The sequence below is a fragment of the Suncus etruscus genome, chromosome 14 (genome assembly GCF_024139225.1).
Source record: "Suncus etruscus isolate mSunEtr1 chromosome 14, mSunEtr1.pri.cur, whole genome shotgun sequence".
NCBI classification, from domain to species: Eukaryota; Metazoa; Chordata; class Mammalia; order Eulipotyphla; family Soricidae; genus Suncus; species Suncus etruscus.
This window is the reverse complement of record NC_064861.1, coordinates 96,838,877-96,852,690: the sequence shown is the minus strand read 5'-3', so window position 1 is coordinate 96,852,690 and position 13,814 is coordinate 96,838,877. Positions and strand designations below refer to the sequence as shown.

The 13,814-nt window shown below is 68.8% G+C and overlaps 3 protein-coding genes across 8 annotated transcripts; all 3 read right to left on the bottom strand.

The window, feature by feature from the left end:
• Window positions 1-217: 217 nt before the first annotated feature.
• Window positions 218-5,416, bottom strand: EPN1 (epsin 1). Of its 4 annotated transcripts, XM_049787027.1 has the most exons (11): window positions 5,350-5,416; window positions 4,579-4,896; window positions 3,187-3,436; window positions 2,452-2,576; window positions 2,039-2,113; window positions 1,790-1,879; window positions 1,440-1,722; window positions 1,246-1,356; window positions 1,025-1,111; window positions 704-952; window positions 218-621 (listed from the first exon to the last, which is right to left on the bottom strand). In XM_049787027.1, the coding sequence occupies exons 2-11, from the start codon at window positions 4,804-4,806 to the stop codon at window positions 425-427; spliced, it is 1,695 nt and encodes a 564-aa protein (XP_049642984.1). In that variant the 5' UTR covers window positions 4,807-4,896; window positions 5,350-5,416; the 3' UTR covers window positions 218-424. The 4 variants fall into 4 exon arrangements, with proteins under 4 accessions (XP_049642984.1, XP_049642983.1, XP_049642985.1 ...); XM_049787026.1 differs by lacking the exon at window positions 5,350-5,416 and having other exon boundaries at window positions 4,579-4,930; XM_049787028.1 differs by lacking the exons at window positions 2,039-2,113; window positions 5,350-5,416 and having other exon boundaries at window positions 4,579-4,928.
• Window positions 5,417-5,897: 481 nt separating this feature from the next.
• On the bottom strand, window positions 5,898-10,840 carry U2AF2 (U2 small nuclear RNA auxiliary factor 2). 3 transcript variants are annotated; one of them, XM_049787041.1, is made up of 12 exons: window positions 10,778-10,840; window positions 9,879-10,014; window positions 9,748-9,792; window positions 9,544-9,647; window positions 9,268-9,419; window positions 8,152-8,268; window positions 7,929-8,067; window positions 7,377-7,456; window positions 7,157-7,279; window positions 6,875-6,973; window positions 6,498-6,746; window positions 5,898-6,205 (listed from the first exon to the last, which is right to left on the bottom strand). In XM_049787041.1, exons 1-12 carry the CDS (start codon window positions 10,824-10,826, stop codon window positions 6,071-6,073), a joined length of 1,428 nt encoding a protein of 475 aa, XP_049642998.1. In that variant the 5' UTR covers window positions 10,827-10,840; the 3' UTR covers window positions 5,898-6,070. The 3 variants fall into 3 exon arrangements, with proteins under 3 accessions (XP_049642998.1, XP_049642999.1, XP_049643000.1); XM_049787042.1 differs by having other exon boundaries at window positions 6,887-6,973; XM_049787043.1 differs by having other exon boundaries at window positions 6,917-6,973.
• A 1,431-nt stretch (window positions 10,841-12,271) lies between these two features.
• Window positions 12,272-13,618, bottom strand: CCDC106 (coiled-coil domain containing 106). Its single transcript, XM_049787073.1, has 5 exons — window positions 13,528-13,618; window positions 13,328-13,435; window positions 13,055-13,231; window positions 12,719-12,931; window positions 12,272-12,606 (listed from the first exon to the last, which is right to left on the bottom strand). The coding sequence occupies exons 1-5, from the start codon at window positions 13,553-13,555 to the stop codon at window positions 12,290-12,292; spliced, it is 843 nt and encodes a 280-aa protein (XP_049643030.1). The 5' UTR covers window positions 13,556-13,618; the 3' UTR covers window positions 12,272-12,289.
• Between the last annotated feature and the right edge of the window lie 196 nt (window positions 13,619-13,814).

The following is a 13,814-nucleotide window of genomic DNA, read 5'->3' as shown; positions in this document are numbered from 1 at the left end:
GGGAGAGGCTGTCCCCCTCGACCCCCTTGCACCAGTCTCGCTCTGTGTGGTTCCTGGGCTCCGGACAGTCCCACAGGCCCAGCTGCAGACCCACGAAGGCCTTGTCGGACAGCCAGGGAGGGTCTGTTCCTCCATCGCCTGTCACCCCGAGTCAGCGAGGGCATCAGGTCCTCCCCAACGCACTCCAGGGCTGAGAGCACAGGCCGGCGGAGCCACACCATGACAATTGCTGTTTATTCCCGAAGTTGCCAAAATCATTACCGAGGGTTCACCAGGGGCGCAGGGGAGGGTGGAACACTGATCGGGGCTGGCGGGTGGGGGGGCTGGAGGCCCCCTGGCCAGCAGCGCCCTCCGAGGGGCTGTAGTGTGGGGCCCGTCACATGCACGCACAACACTGAGGTCCAGGGCCGTCCTCCCGCCTGCCTTAGAGCAGGAAGGGGTTAGTGTTGGGGGCTGGCGGGCCCGGGGGCATCATGGGGGGCAGGCCCGGGCCCCCACCGAGGGGGGAGATGTAGGCAGGGGGTGCTCCGGGCGCAGGGCTGAGTCGGAGCTGGTTGAGGGTGAGCGTGGCGGGGGGTGCAGGCTGGAAGGGGTTGGTGACGGCTGGGCCAGCTGGGGCTCCTGCGGAAACGGGACAGACAGGACAGAAATGGGTCGCCCTGCCGTCCCTCCCATCCTGCCACCCGCCCACAGGGACACTCACCGCTCGGCAGGAAGGGGTTGGAGGCCTTTCCCGAGGCTGCGGGCCCGGGCCGGCTCACCAGAGAGTCCAGGTCCACCAGCGCCGCGTTGGGGCCCAAGAAGGACTCGGGGGTCTTCCGTGTGGGGGGTGTGGGGGTGGCAGCGGGCGGGGGGCTCCCCACAGATTCGGCCAGGGAGCCCCCGACTCCGCTCATGTCGAAGGCCCCAGGGCTGTGGGCTGGCACCTCCCCTGCCAGCAGCTCCAGCTCGCCTGCAAGGACCAGAGCTCAGCGGGGGGCCGGGAGGGGGGGGGGCATGCACGGGGAGGGGGCCGGGGGCTCACCTGTGCTGCTCCCTGACGCTGGCAGGGCCGTGCGCAGCCGGTCGAAGTCAGAGAACTCATCAGGCTCCGCATCAAAGCCGCTGGTTGCTGGGGGTCAGACGCACTCAGCCCCCGGCCCGAGCCCTGACCCCAGCTCCGAGGTCAGACAGGCTCAGCCCAGCCCCACTGACTCCCTCCCATCCCCAGTCAGGCTCACCCCACCCCACCCGGCCACCACTTACCTGCAGTGCCATTGGTGCTGGGCTTGGCAGGGGACCCCCCCCAGGGGTCCGAGAAGGCTGGGGCTGGGGCCCAGGGGTCGGAAGCAGGCGGTCCACCAGCAGGGGCCCCACCTGTGTGAGGACAGTGAGACCAGGGCTCCCCCCAGGGTCCCCCCGCCCCCCCAGCAGCTCTTCTCCCCACCCCCAGCGCTCACCGTCCGAGCTCCCCCACGGGTCAGATGTGGGCCCCTCGCCCGATGCGGGGGCCTGCGTGGCCCCCCAGGGGTCCACTGGAGGCCCGGTGGGTGCGGCAGGTCTCCAGGGGTCCCCAGAGGCCGGTGTGGGGGCCGGCCCCCCCCAGGGATCTGTGGCCGGGACTGCAGGTGCCCAGGGGTCTGTAGACGGGGCAGTGCCAGGCGCTGGGGCCCCCCATGGGTCTGCAGCAGGGACCGGGGCTGGAGCCGGGGCCGGGAAGACGTCCGCGAGGTCCATGAGCGACTGTGGAGAGGGGGTGGCGGTCAGGGGGGCCCCGGGGACCCCACCCGCCCCCGTGTCCCTTACCCACCTCCTCCTGGCCACCCGGGCCCGTCTCCCTTCTGCTCTCCTCGATGGCCATTTGCAGCCTCAGGTCGTCGCCCCGGCGGATCCGCTCTTCCTGCGGGCACCGTGGTCAGTGTCGGCCGAGGCACCCAGCCCACAGGCCCGCCCTGAGCCCCGGGAGGACGGACAGGGTGGACGATGAGTGGGGGGACACACGAGGAGGGGGAAGCCCGGCTGTTGATGGGGTCCGGGCCGGGCGGGGGGCTTCTCTGACCTTGTCGTGCTCCTCGCGGCTCAAACTAAGGGCCAGCTGGAGCTGGACATCGTCCTCGGGGCCACAGGACGGGGGCTGGGGAGAGAGAGTGTGAGCGCCGGGGCCGGGCAGGAACAGGGAGGGAGGAGAAAGGAGAGAACGAGAGAAAGAGCCAGAGAAAGGGAGAGAGAACGCAAGATGAAAGAGAACGGGGAGAACTGGAGAGAATGGAGAGAGAGTGAGGGGCGGGGACAGACAGACAGTGCTAGGCAGGTAGCGGCTGAGATTGCTGGGACAGGCCAGGCCCCAGAGTCAGGACAGGGGCGGCAGCATCCCCAGAGGCAGAGGAGGAGGAGGAGGAGGAGGAGGAGGAGGAGGTGGAGGAGAAGGGCGAGACGATGGCGGGCGCAGGGCTGAGGCGGGTAAGGCCCTACCTGGTCGGCCTCCTCCTTGCTCATGGCCAAGGCCAGCTGCAGTTGCAGCTCCTCCTCCCCACTGCTCTGAGGCCAGGCCTGCTCCGCCTCGGCTGGGGGCCCCGAGCCCACTGCTGCTGAGGAAGCTGCAGAAGGGGGAGAAGGTGAGCTGGGGGCTGGCTCTGCTCTCAGGGCTCTTGCCCAGCCTGCCTTGGACCCCAGGACCCAGCACTGCAGGGCGGGGCGCCTTATCTGGCACCCCAGGGCATGTCCGCCGGTGGATAGAGGGTCAGGCTGGGCTGGCAGACTCTGGGCACAGGGCCAGGGCCGTTGCCCATCCCAGCCCGCCTGCAGTTTCTAGGCTTTTGTTTTTAGTGGTTTTTTGGCTCAGGGATTACTCCTACCAGGCTTGAGGGAGCCTCGGGAAGTTGGGGATCGACCCTGGATTGGCCGTGTGCAAGCAAGTGCCCAGCCTGGGGTAGCATCACTCTGGCCCCCAACTTTTTGGTTTTGTTTTTGCTCCACACCAATGCTGCTCAGAAATCACTACTGGCAGTGCTTGGGGGCCCATGTGGGATGTTGGGGAATGAACCCAAGTCGGTTGCATAAAGGGCAAGTGTTTCTGTAGCCCGAGATGTACTGTTTATAAAGACACGGTAGTTTTAGGACCTACGGAGTCAAGGGGGTTTCCAGCATCCCAGTCCAGCCCCGTCTGGAAGGTTCTGAGCTGTGGTGGGCCAGCCGAGAAGCACTCACCTGTGGCCGTCTGCGCCAGCTTCTCCTTGGTCTTCAGCGCGTGCGCGCGTTCCTCCCGCAGCCGCTCTTCGTCCCTCAGCAGTGCCACCAGCTGCCTGGCCTTCTCCCGCACGTTCACGCCCTGGTCTTTGCCATCGCGGTCCACGTACTGGAAGTCCTTGAGTGTCTGCACCGCGTACATGTTCTCCTTGCACTGCTGCGCCACGCGCTCCGAGCCGGTCTTGATGAGGTACTCCATCAGCGTCATGGCCTGCAGGACACGCAGCGCACACCCAACTCGCACACCCGCATCTCCGCTCACTCCTCGCCCACTCCCCTGTTCACGCATACCACCCAGAGCTAGAACTCACACAGCGGGGTGAGGCAGCTTGGGGAGAGGGAACCCCAAAGTCATGCCCACACCTACACCGGAAGGGCACATTCACTGTTTCCAAGTTGAGCTCCTGCAGCCAACCCGAACCAGCCTCATCCCTACAGATCAGGAACTCAACACGCTGGGGGGGAGGGTGGTGTGGACATTTCCCTGCCACTTGGACCCAGGCTACCTTGGGTCAGGCCCCGCCACATCCCATCCCTGCAGCGCCTGGACCTTTAGTGGGACCACAAGCCAAGCTTGCTTGGTGCCAGAGCCAGGGCAGCCCCGGGCAACCGAGAGAAGGGACCACAGTGGCACCCTGAAGTCTCAGTTGGGTGTGGAAGCCCTTCTAGGCTGAACCTGCTGTGAGGGGAAAAGGCTGACCTTCAGCCTAGTCACCTGGGAAATGAGGGTGCCACCCAGCTGGTGTCCAAGGGCCAAGGGCCACCCGCAGGACACACCTGGCCTAGAGGCGCCCCAATAGCCGCCAGTCCAGCCACATGGAGGCAGGCCCCATGCAGAGGCTGTGGGCATTGGGAAGCGACTGTCACTGCACTGGCAGGAACCCCCAGACCGGGAGAGGTGCTAGCCGTGTGCAGTGGGGCAGCGAGAGGCAGGATGCCTGGGTGAGGGCACACCCCCAGGGGTAGGGTGCCCGTCTCCACCCTCGGGGCCCGTATCCTGCACACACAGCAGCCTGGGAAGAGGAGCCAAGCCTGGGCGGGTCCCGCCAACTGTCCTGAGGGACAGCGCCTCAGACCTGTTCTTGCCAGCCAGAGAGGGCAAAGGAGCACTCAGGGTTCAGCCTAGTGCACAGGCCGGGTCCATACTCGAGGACCAAGCGGGCCAACAACCGGGTATGTGTGGGAGGCGCACAGATGTGAGGTGAGGCCTCGAGAGGGGCCCAGTTCTCTCCCACCAGAGTTAAAAGCACAAAGCTCAGGTGCCCCCCGGCCCGCTGCCATAGGCCCCGCGAGCTCTCTCGCTCCCAGACTGACGCCAACCATGTAAACGCTCCTCCGACGGCGCCCACTGACCTTGTAGACATGCCGCCAGTTCTTGCCGTGGTCGTTGAGCCGCTTCCAGATCATGCTCATGATCTCGGAGAAGGCGACCACGTTGTAGGTGAGGTCGGCGATCTCGGACATGAGGGAGCTGGACGGGCCCCAGGGGTCGTTGCTCGTGGCCTCACGGACCTTGATCTCGGCCTCGGAGTAGTTGTGCACAATGTTCTTCATCTGGCGCCGCAGCGACGAGGTGGACATGGTGGCGGGCAGTGGTGAGAGGGGCCTGAGCACGGAAGGACCAGGGGACGGCAGCGGGGTCGCGGCGGGGCGGGCAGATCACGGCAGCATCTGGGGAGGACGAGAGCGGCCCTGCAGCGGTCGGGACAGCTGGGCCCCGGGACGCCCCACGGCCTGACGGCTCTCAGGGGTGCAGGCTCCGCCACCCATCTCCAGTTCCTCAAAGTGCGAGGCCACAGCCCAGCCCCGCTCAGCTCAGCCGGGCGAGCGCAAGCGAGAGGAGGCGGCCCCGACACAGGCCGGTGCACTCGGCGCCCGCACCCAGTTCCCGTCCCTCGGGGTTCCCGGCGGAGGCTGAGCACCGGCGGGTCCCGGGGACGCCGTCCCGAGGGCGCGGGCGGGCCCCGGAGCGAGGAGGAGGGCCTCCCGGGCTCGACCCGCCGCCGCCCCCGCCGGCCCGACCTTGACCCCATCCCGCGGGAGCGCCGCGCGGGGCCGGGGGCGGCCCGATGGAGCCGGCCGCGTCGCGGGGTCGGCCGAGCGCGGCGGGCCGGCGCAGCTCACCTCGCCGCTCAGGCCGGGCTCCGGGGGCCCATGGCGGCGGGCCCCCGTCCAGTCGCGGGGCGCTCGGAGGCCGCGCGGCCCTGGCCCTGCCCGCGCCCGCGGGGCCGGAGCCGGAGCCGGGCAGCAGCAGCGAGCAGCGAGCGCCGAGCGCACGGCAGCAGCAACGAAGGGCCACGGCCGGAAGCGGAAGCGCCGCGCGGCCCGCCCCGCCCCGTCACTTCCGGCGCGCCCGCCCGCCCCGCTTCCGGCGCGACGCGCCCAGCACGACACGCAGAGGCGAGTAAAATACAACAAAATGTTTAATGAGCAAATTCGTCTTAGCAAATAGGAAACTGCCACTGGGGGGACAGGCCGGGGCGGGCGGCGGGGCCACTAGGATCAACTAAGAACGGGGCGGGCGGGGCGGGGCACCGGCCAGGCAACAAAATTTAAAATATTTTGGCCATAAAATATAAACACGCTTGTTTCTACGGTGGGGAGGGAGGAGGGTCCCGGGAGGCTGGCGGGAGGCGCTGGGGTCCCACCTCGCCGGCCCTCCTGCGCCCCTCCCGGCCCACCCGGCCCTGTGTCTGTGGGTGCATGTCTGCACTTCCCCAGCCCGCCCCACCCCGCTGCCGCTGGCTGTCTTGCTCCTGTCGCTCGCTCGGCGCCTGCCATTCGGTGTCCTCCTGCCCAGTCTTCAGAAGGAAGAGGGGCCGGAGGGGAAGCATCTCCTGCGCCTCTACCAGAAGTCCCGGCGGTGGTAAGAGTCAGGGTCACAGTACTTCGTGACAACCACTCTGTTGGCGAACTTGCGCCCTGTCAGGCCCTGCATGGCTTTCTGGCAGTCGAAGACAGACGTGAACTCCACAAAGATCTGGGGAGGTAGACGCGGCTGAGCAGGAAAGGCTGGCGCCCCCCCCCACCCAGTCTGCATCCCTGGCATCAGCCTCCCCCGTTGGCAGGAGGGCCCAGCCCAGTCAGACCTGGGAACCCCAGCGGATACGCCCTGCTAGCCCCTACCACCAACCCAGACTTGGGGCAACACCTCCCAAGTCCTGCTCACTTCCACCACCACCTGCTCCAAGCCCGGAGCTCCCAGCTCTTGGCCAGCGCCGGGATGGGGGAAGTAGCAGGACTCCCCTCCCGCCAGGCTGCACCTCACGCACCTTCCCGCAGCCGGGCACCTCGACGCCATCCACTGGCCGCGGGATCTCGATGGACTTGACGAGCCCGTACTTGCTGCACTCATCCCGCACATCCTCCACGATCTCTTCGTACTCCTCGTCGTCCAGTAGTTCCTCCGGCAGCACCATGTTCATGAGGCACAGTACCTCGGTGGGGTGGCCGCCCATCTGCACCTGGGAGCTCATCAGGCCCGGCACTTGCAGCGTCACTGGCGTCTGGTTGATGGTGCTCTGTGGGCCCAAGGCCAGGTCAGCCGCGGGCCACTGTGCCCAGGCCCCCCATCCCACCCCGGCCCCGGAGCCAGCACTGCTCAAAGCCACGGCCCGCGCCCCCCGCTAGCCAATGGAAGGTGACGTGCCGGGGGGCTCACCAGCGTGGCGTTCTTGGCCCCCACACTTGCCCTCTGCACGAGGAGTTTCTTATCTCCCAGCTGCATCCCGTTCAGCCCCGCGATGGCCTGTGTCGGAGGACGAGGGGGCGCAGGGAGAGGCCTCATCAGCGCAGGCGCTCAGCACCGCCCCCGGAGCCCCAGGACCCCACAGCCGGCACGGGTGGGGAAAAGAGAAAGGCACAGGGATGAGAGACGGGAAGAGCCAGCCCCCGCCCGGCCCTGCCCGCCCGGGACAGCCTCGGGGCTCACCTGGTCGGTGACGTTGATGTCCACGTACTCACAGAAGGCATAGCCCTTGGAGAGCCCCGTGGCGCTGTCTTTCACCAGGTTGAAGGCCTTGAGGGGCCCGAAGGACGTCAGCAGCTCTTTGACCTAGAGGCGGGAAGACGTCAGCAGGTGGAAGGGGGAGGGGAACCCATATATTCAGGATGCAGGGAGCGGGCAATAAGGGGTGCAGTAGGAGACCCACCTGGTCGTCATTCAGATAATTGGGTAAGCCCCCGATGAACAGCTTGTGGGCCGAGTCAGGGACCACAGTGGACACAACCCCTGAGACGACAGAAAGAGACAGCAGGCAAAGTCAGAGATCACACAGCCTGAACCCCGGGGTCCTTGCAGAGCACACAATAGCTTATTCTCAGGGTCCCCCCACAGGACAACCCCGCCTGGGTGAGAGGATGCACAGGCTTGCCTGCCTCCCTCAGCAGGGCAGCACCCCTGGGTCAGGTCCAGATGTCCCAAGCCCACTCGCAGGACACTTGGAAGCCAAGCATAAAACGGAACAGCAGGAAGAGGGGCTCATCCAGGCAGCCCCCACCTTTCCCTGTGCCCCCAACGGCTCCGAAGGCAGAGCAGGCCGCCCACCCCACTGCCAGGGCCCGCCTCAGAGCCCCAAGCGCCTGCGGACTGCAGGTTCTTCCTAACCAAACATGGCCTCACAAAACCTGAGGAGACACAGAAACTGGAGGTGCCACCCCAGACCCACGGGTGGGCAGGTGGCAGAGTGCCCGCGCCCACTCACCCGGCACATAGACTGACGGGTTCTCCGACATGCCAGGCAGGGGCTGGTAGTCATGGGGCCGGCGGATCTTCAGCGACTGGCCTTGGAAGATGATGCCGTCGAAGGCCATGGCCTGGGTCGTCTCGTCCACTGAGCGGAACTGGAGGAGCGAGAAAGGGGAAAGTGAGGCCGGGGCGGGGCACGTGGCCACAGGGCTCAAAGACGGACTTCTTCCTGTGCTCACCTCTAGGAAGGCAAAGTTCTTGTCCTGGTTAATCTGCACGGCCAAGACGGGGTTCCCTGGGGCCTGTGTCAGGCCCCCCAGCCGCATCTGGGCGTTGAAGAAGTCCATCATGGCCTCCTGCAGAGGAAGAGGAGACGGGGAAGGGGAGGGAGGTGGAGAGAGGAGGGGAAGGGTGAGAGAGGGAGACACAGAAGGGTGTCAGGGAAGGGACAGGGATGGGGAGGGAACAGTGAGCAGTGTGGGGGCAGGTCAGCAAGAGGGAGGAGGGAAGGAGAAGCAGGGGGTGTTGGCAAGAGATGCCAGAGGCCCATGGAGACCACGAGCACAGGGAGGAAAGAGAACCCCACAGGGCAACCAGACAGCAGGGGGAGAAAGGGAGAAATAAGGCCAGGGGAAGAGATGGAGGAAGAGGAGCAGGAGGAGGAGAAAGAGGGAAAGAGGAGGAGGAGAGAGAGGAAGAAGGGGAGGGGAGGAGGGGAAGAGGAGGAGGCATCGGAGGGGGAAGGAGCAGGGAGGGAGGAGAAAAGAGTGATGTGGAGGGTCTGGCCCTGGAGTCGGGGGCTGGTTTATCAAACGTAGCAAAGTGCAGGTGGAGAAAGTCAGAATGGACCTTACTTGCCTTGGACGATGGTAGCAAACTTTGTTGCTACGAGGGATCTCAGCCCCACAATATTTCACTTTAAAGAGAAATGGAAACAACTCTTTGATCTCGGGATTCTGGGGGGCCGGGGAGGGGGTGGGGAGGAGCGAGGGAAGGCGAGGGAGGTCGGCAGAGGAGCAGAGTGTGAGAAGGCGTCTGAGTGTGAGCGTGTGGGAGCGTGTGTGTCGAGTCTCCCTCTGTCTGGCTCCTGAGGCGCTGTGAGAGCAGCGCAGGGGCCTGGCGTGTGCTGGAGCCCTGGGCGGCGGCGGCGGGAGACAGGAGGGAAGAGGAGGGAGGGAGAGGGCCACCCCCAGCCCGGCCCCGCTGGCTCAACTCCATCGTCCGTCTGGGAGGGGGCCGGGGGGTCTTGCAGGAGCAGAGCGGACCCGTGCAGGTGCGGAGGGAGGGAGGGCGGGCCGGAGGGATGGGGCAGGGCCGGGTGGGAAAGGGCAGTGGCGGGCAGGGCCGGCCAGTACCTCAGTGATGCCGAAGGGGATGTTGCCCACGTAGAGGCGGCGGGCCTGCCGGGTCATCTGGCTGCCCACCACGGGCACCGGGGTCGGGGTCACAGCCAGGCCGTCCGGGGTCATGGTGGGGAGCAGGGCCGTGGCTGGAATCTGACCGGCAGCTTCCGAGGGACGAAGCAGGAGAGGGACAGCTTCAGGTCCCGCGCGCATACACACACACACACACATGCACGCACACGCACGCGCGCGTCCAGTCCGCCTGACCGAGCCCTGGCGGGGCCCTACCTTGCATGGCCTTGTACTGCATGGGGGTGATGTGCTCGAAGCCAGGGGGTGGCACGTCCCAGTACTTGCGAACCTTCTTCTTCTTCTCATGGCGGGGGGAGCGGCTGGGGGCAGTGCGGGGTACTTCAGCCTGGCAGCCCCCACCTGCTCCCCGCACTTCCCAACCCTGGGTCGGGCAGGCCTTAAGGAAGGGCTGGGACTCACATCAGCCCGCCGTGCTCCTCCTTGGTGCCTCGGGTCAAAGGTTTGCTGGGGAGGGAGGAGAGAGGGGGCTGTGACGCCGCTCAGAGCCCCTCGCGTGCCCGAGCCCGGGAGAGGCCAGCCCCACCCCGCACCTCCTCCGCCGCCGGTCCCGCGAGGCGCTGCGCTGGTCCCGGTTGCGCCGGTCACGGCTGCGGGAACGGCGCTTGCGGTCGCGGCTCCGCGAGCGGCTGTGGCTGCGTTTGCGGTGCCGGTTCTCCTTGTCGCGCTCTGGCGGGCGGGAAGGGGCTGAGCTGGGGGAGGGAGGCGCGGCCCGCTCGGGAGCAGCCGGGGCTGGCTACCTCCCCGGGCCGTCCCTGACAGGGGCAGCGCTAGAGGCGGGGAACCAAGAGGCCCAATGAGCCTCTGCGGGAGGGAACGGAGTGCCCGCCCGCGCCCGCCCCCCCGCAAGGACGCAAAACCGGGGTGCAGCGGAGCTGTCAGGGCTAGCACGGCCCGGGCCGGCTGCAGGCCCGGAGCGACGAGGCGCGGGCGTGGGAGGCGCAGGCCCCAAACCCGCAGCCGGGGAGCCGGGCGCACGTGAAGGCCGCGCCGCCATCTTGGAACAAAGGGGCGTGTGTGTGTCTGTGTCTGTGCGGGAACGCGGCGCGCGGGCCGGCCGGAAGCGGAAGTGCGGCGCGCGGGGGGGGGGGGGCGCGGCGGGGACCCGGGGCCCGGGCCGAGCGGGGAACCCGGAAGAAGGCGCCGGCCGGGAGCGGAGCCGGGGCCCCGGAGGGGAGAGCCGCGTGCGGCGCGCCGCGCATGCGCCCCGCCGGGCCCGGAGTCACGTGGGCGCCGCGCCGGCCCGGCGGTGAGGGAGCGGGAGAGCGCGAGGGCGCGCGAGTGCGTGTGAAGGGAAGCGCCATGGGAGCCGCCGGTCGGCTAAGCGAAACCCGGCCGGGCGCAGAGCGGGAAGGGGCAGCCATGGCGCGGCCCGCGCAGGCTGAAGCGGCTCCTCGCCCGCCCGCCCGCTTCCGGCCCCCGCGGCCCTCACCTTGCTTGTTCTCGTTGAGCTGCCGCTCGAACTCGTCGAAGTCCGACATGCTGAGGCGGCCGCGCTCGCCCGCGCCGCGCTCGGCTCTCGCGCTCGCTCGCTCGCCCGCCCGACAGCGCGCCCGCTCGCTCGCTCGCTCGCTCGCTCGCTGCGAGGCCGCTCCGGCTACTTCCGCCGCCCGCTCGGCCACTTCCGGCCGCGCCGCCGCCGCCTCAGCCGCCGCACGCCCCGCCGCCGGCTCCGCCCCTCGCCCGGCCGGCCCGCCCCCTGGCGCCCGCGCGCGCCGCCGCCGCCGCCGCCCGCCGCGCCAACCGCCCAGTCAGCCTAGGCCAGCCAGGCCCGGCGCGCCTCGCCGCCTCGCCGCAGCCCCGGCCACTTCCGGCCGCGCTAACCGTCCGCACTTCCGCCTGCCCGGCTCGCAGGGTCGCGGCCGAGCCGAGCGCCCAGCGCCAAGCGCGCACCGCTCGCCCCGCCCCGGGACAGGGAGGGAGGACGGACGCGAGGTGGGTCGGGCGAGCGAGGGCTCCGGGACGGGCGCGGCGGGATCCCGGCGAGGACAGCGGACGGCCCGGCGCGGCCCCGGGGTCCCGCTCGCGGAAGGCGCCGGAGGTCGCGCGAGACAAAAGCCAAGCCGGGAGCGACGTGCAGGGTGCGCGCGGCCGCTGCGGAGGGTGCCAGCGCGGCTGCAATGCGCCTGCGCGAGGCGGAAGCGCCGGGGCGCGAGGCGGGGGCGCGCTCGTGCGCCTGCGCGAGCGGAGGCTCCTCCGCGGCGAGTTCTTTTTTTTTTTAATCTCTCCCCCCCCCCCCCGGGCCCCAGAGCGCGTGCGCGGGACTTTTCCTTCCTACGGTGAAAGGCACCCAAGTCCGGACCGTTGAGCGAGGCCGCCCCCTCCCGGTCGCCCTGGCAACCGCGTCGGCGCGCACGCGTTTCTTTCTCCCAGTGCGCAGGCGCAGCGGGCGGCCCGGAGGCTACTTCCGGGATGCTGCTGGTCCAGCCTCGCCGCCTCCCTGGCCTGGGCCCGGGGATGCTCAGACGTGTCCCCCGAGCTTACGGCGCTTGCTGCCGCGACCAGGCCAGTCCGGATGGCCGCCGGGACACGGCTCCCGCTTCTTGTTGTTGCGCAGGCCCGGAGATTTTCTGGGCTACAGCTGCTTCTGCTCCCCCACCTCCTCCCATCCTTCCAGTGGTCTAATTACACCCTGTCTTCCTTCCCCGTCTCCCGTCCCCCTGGCGACGGCCGCCCCTTCCCAGGAAGACACGAGGCTTCGACGGTGCAAATCTGATCGTCTCTCTTTACTTTGGACTCTGAATAACTCACTCCGTCTCAGCGGATTCGGGCCGGCCAGCCGCCCCTTGGGCAGGCGGGGAGACAGCGCAGCACCACCCCCCCCCCGGGCCCTGGAGAGTCCAGTCCGCAGGGCAGGGGAACGGCGGGCGTGCGAGGGGTCCTGAGGTCGAGGGCGGGGCAGGGCGGGGCAGGGCAGGCGGGCCGGCGGCGTCGGGTGGGCCCATCACCGCTTGAAGCGGTAGGTGATGGGCAGCAGCAGCTTGCTCTTCTTGAGCGCCTGCACCTTCTTGAGCGTCTCGTCGTCCAGCGCCAGGAAGCAGCGGCGCGAGTACTCGAGCAGACGCTCCTTGGACGGGTCGAACTCGCCGACCTCGGCCAGCTTCTCGGGGGCCACGATGAGCAGCTCGGCGATGGGCGTGGTGAGCGCCACGGTGTTGCGGTCCACGCGGTGGTGCTCGAAGGCCCGGGACATGCTCTTGAGCTTCTGGAACGTGCCCAGGATCTTCTTGTACCGGCACAGGACCCCGTCGGCGTCCTTCACTGCGAGGGTCGGGTGCGGAGAAGGCTGAGCCCGAGGAAGGCCACCCCGAGGATCGGGCCTACTCCCCGCCCCTGCCCGAGGGGGGAACGGAGGCCGCGGGCTGCCACTCACCCCGCTGCCGCTCCCGGGCTTTGGGCTTCCCGAAGCGCCTCCGGCCCGCACTGCCCTTGGGCTTGAGCCTCTTCCGATCCCCGGTGCCCCCTTCCTCCGACGCGCCGCTGAGCGAGGAGCCGGCCGACTCGGGGTCCGAGGCCTCGGCGGCCACAGCCCCGCGGCTGTCCCCCTCGCTCCGCCGCGGGCCCGGCTTGCCCCTGCAGTGGTCCTCTGCACGGGGAGAGAGAGGCCTGAGCAGCAGAGTCCGCACCGGCGCGAGGGCTCTGCCAAGGGGCCTTCCAGGGGCGCATGCACAGGGTGCTTGCATGGGGTGTTTTGGGGGCGCGCGCTCGCCTGCGTCCATGCGGGCCGAGGAGATGAACTTGTCCAGCTGGCAGCGCAGGAAATCCCGCTCCTCCTCCAGGTCCTCGATGCGCTTCTGCAGCCACGAGTTCCTCTCCAGGGCCATGTGCAGCTGCGCGCGGACCCCGTTCATGAGCGCCACGGTGGGCGACGCGGGCTCGGGGGGCTCTGCGGGCAGCGGGGACACAAGCCCTGGTCAGCTCCTGCGCCCCCAGCGAAGTCCCCATTCGCACCCCACCCTGCCACCCCCGGCCTCCATCTCACCCTCCAGGTTTCCCCGAGAGGGGCTCAGGCTGTAAAAGATCTGGGGGTCCAGGTGGGGCGTCTCGTCGAAAGGGATGGAGAGCTCCAAGGCCTCATAGTCCTTCTTCACTGGGGGTGCAGAGGCCTGGGGTCACCCTGGGCGATGCCCAGCCGCGCCCCCCACCCCTACCCCGGGCGGGGTGCGACCCCCGGGCTCTCACTTGACCTGCGGCCGCTTCTGTCATTCATGGCGTGGCCTCGCCTCACCTCCGAGCACTTTGGGGGAGTCCTGGACAGGAATAGCAGCCTCTGCTGGGCGCCTCCTCCTGGCCTTCCCGGAGTGAGGGCCTGGGGCCGCCCGCGCGGGGCCTAGGGCTCAAGGGGCCCCGGACCCGCCGGAGTGGCCGCCCCAACTTCTGGGCACCGGGTGGGGGTCCGGCCCACGTGCTCCGCCCCCGCCCCTCCCCCGCACTCGCTCGTGGGCGGGCGCGTGCGCAGTGCGGGGAAG